We start from the raw sequence: 1,596 nt of genomic DNA on the forward strand, positions 1-1,596 counted from the left end.
AAGTCCCACGCAGGAACGCGTCCATCTTCTCCCCCCCCTGCTGCTTCCCTAGCTCCTCCATCAGCTTCTCCGGTACTGCCATGTCGTCCTCCGCCATGGAAGCGCTCCACGCCCTGATCCCGGCCGCCGCAGAGCACCACCACCACCACGACGAGGAGACCTCCGCGGCCCTCAGCCTCAGCAGCGGCGAGGAGAGCGGCCACGTGCTGCAGGGCTGGGCCAAGAAGAAGCGCTCGCGCCGCCACCGCTCCGAGGAGGAGAACCTCGCGCTCTGCCTCCTCATGCTCTCCCGCAGCGGCGGCGGCGGCAACCACCGCGTCCAGGCGCCGCAGCCCTCGCTGTCATCGTCCCCGGCCGAGTTCAGGTGCTCCGTCTGCGGCAAGTCCTTCGGCTCCTACCAGGCGCTGGGCGGTCACAAGACGAGCCACCGTGTGAAGCAGCCGGCCCCTCCCGCCGACTCCACCGCCCCACTCGCGCCCCCCGTCGTCGCCACCGCCGTCGTGGCGCCCGCCGAGCCGGCCACGTCGTCCACCGCCGCGTCCTCCGACGGCACAACCACCGGCAGGGTCCACAGGTGCTCCATCTGCCACAAGGAGTTCCCCACCGGGCAGGCGCTCGGCGGGCACAAGCGGAAGCACTACGACGGCGGCGTGACCGCCACCGCGACCGCCACCGCCTCGTCCAACACCGAGCTCCTGGCCGTCGCGGCGGCCGCCGAGTCCGAGGTGGGGAGCACCGGCGCCAACGTGGGCTCCTACGCGGCCCGGGCCGCGTTCGATCTCAACATCCCGGCCGTGCCGGAGTTCGTGTGGCGCCCGTGCGCCAAGGGCAACAAGATGATGTGGGAGGACGACGAGGAGGTGCAGAGCCCGCTCGCCTTCAAGAAGCCACGCCTCCTCACGGCGTGAATGGATTCTACATCTAGCTGCATGCATGGATCCCATCGATCCAGCCGGCCAGCACAAGTTTTTGGTCCAAGTGGTGAAATTGAGAGTCCGTCCGTCCGTTTGGTCAACACTATTCGATTCATTCGTTTGGTTTAATTTGTTCCTGCTAGCTCATGTACAGATTGAGCGTGTGAGTGAGTGATACAGTACGTACATCATAGTAGGTAGCCATACATACTCATATAGGTATAGGTGGATCTTCATCTTGTTGGTTGGTTCTTTGTAACGATGGCAGACTACTTTGTTCTGTGGTCGTCAGTGTATTGTAGTCAATAGTAGTTCATACATACACACTCGTATAGAGATTGATGATGAACTAATACTATTAGTAGTATATACTCTGTGTAGTACTCTGTAAGATACACATGAATGGAAATTGGAGATTATTTGAGCTGAAACTCGGGTTTATTCACTTTGTCAATACTCATTTCAGTTGCTTGATCAAGCTGTAAAGGATTTGATGCTCTGCCACGCCAATTCCCTTTGCGTGCACTGTAGTAACTTGCACTCGCGTCGAAGAAACGCTGTAACTTGCAAGAAAATTAAAGAGGCGGGAAACCTCTCTGCTTCAGTTCGCAGCACCAGATGCATGCAGAGTCCAGAAGTTACTGCTCAACCTTGCGAGAATCGACCGATCGAGCCGCCGAGA

General features: G+C 59.2%; 1 protein-coding gene across 1 annotated transcript; it reads left to right on the forward strand.

Moving 5' to 3' along the window:
* Positions 1–1,345, forward strand: LOC124700638 (zinc finger protein 1-like). Its single transcript, XM_047232731.1, has one exon. It carries the CDS (start codon positions 81–83, stop codon positions 906–908), a length of 828 nt encoding a protein of 275 aa, XP_047088687.1. The 5' UTR covers positions 1–80; the 3' UTR covers positions 909–1,345.
* Positions 1,346–1,596: the final 251 nt, after the last annotated feature.

This window comes from Lolium rigidum, chromosome 3 (assembly GCF_022539505.1).
Source record: "Lolium rigidum isolate FL_2022 chromosome 3, APGP_CSIRO_Lrig_0.1, whole genome shotgun sequence".
Taxonomy (NCBI): domain Eukaryota; kingdom Viridiplantae; phylum Streptophyta; class Magnoliopsida; order Poales; family Poaceae; genus Lolium; species Lolium rigidum.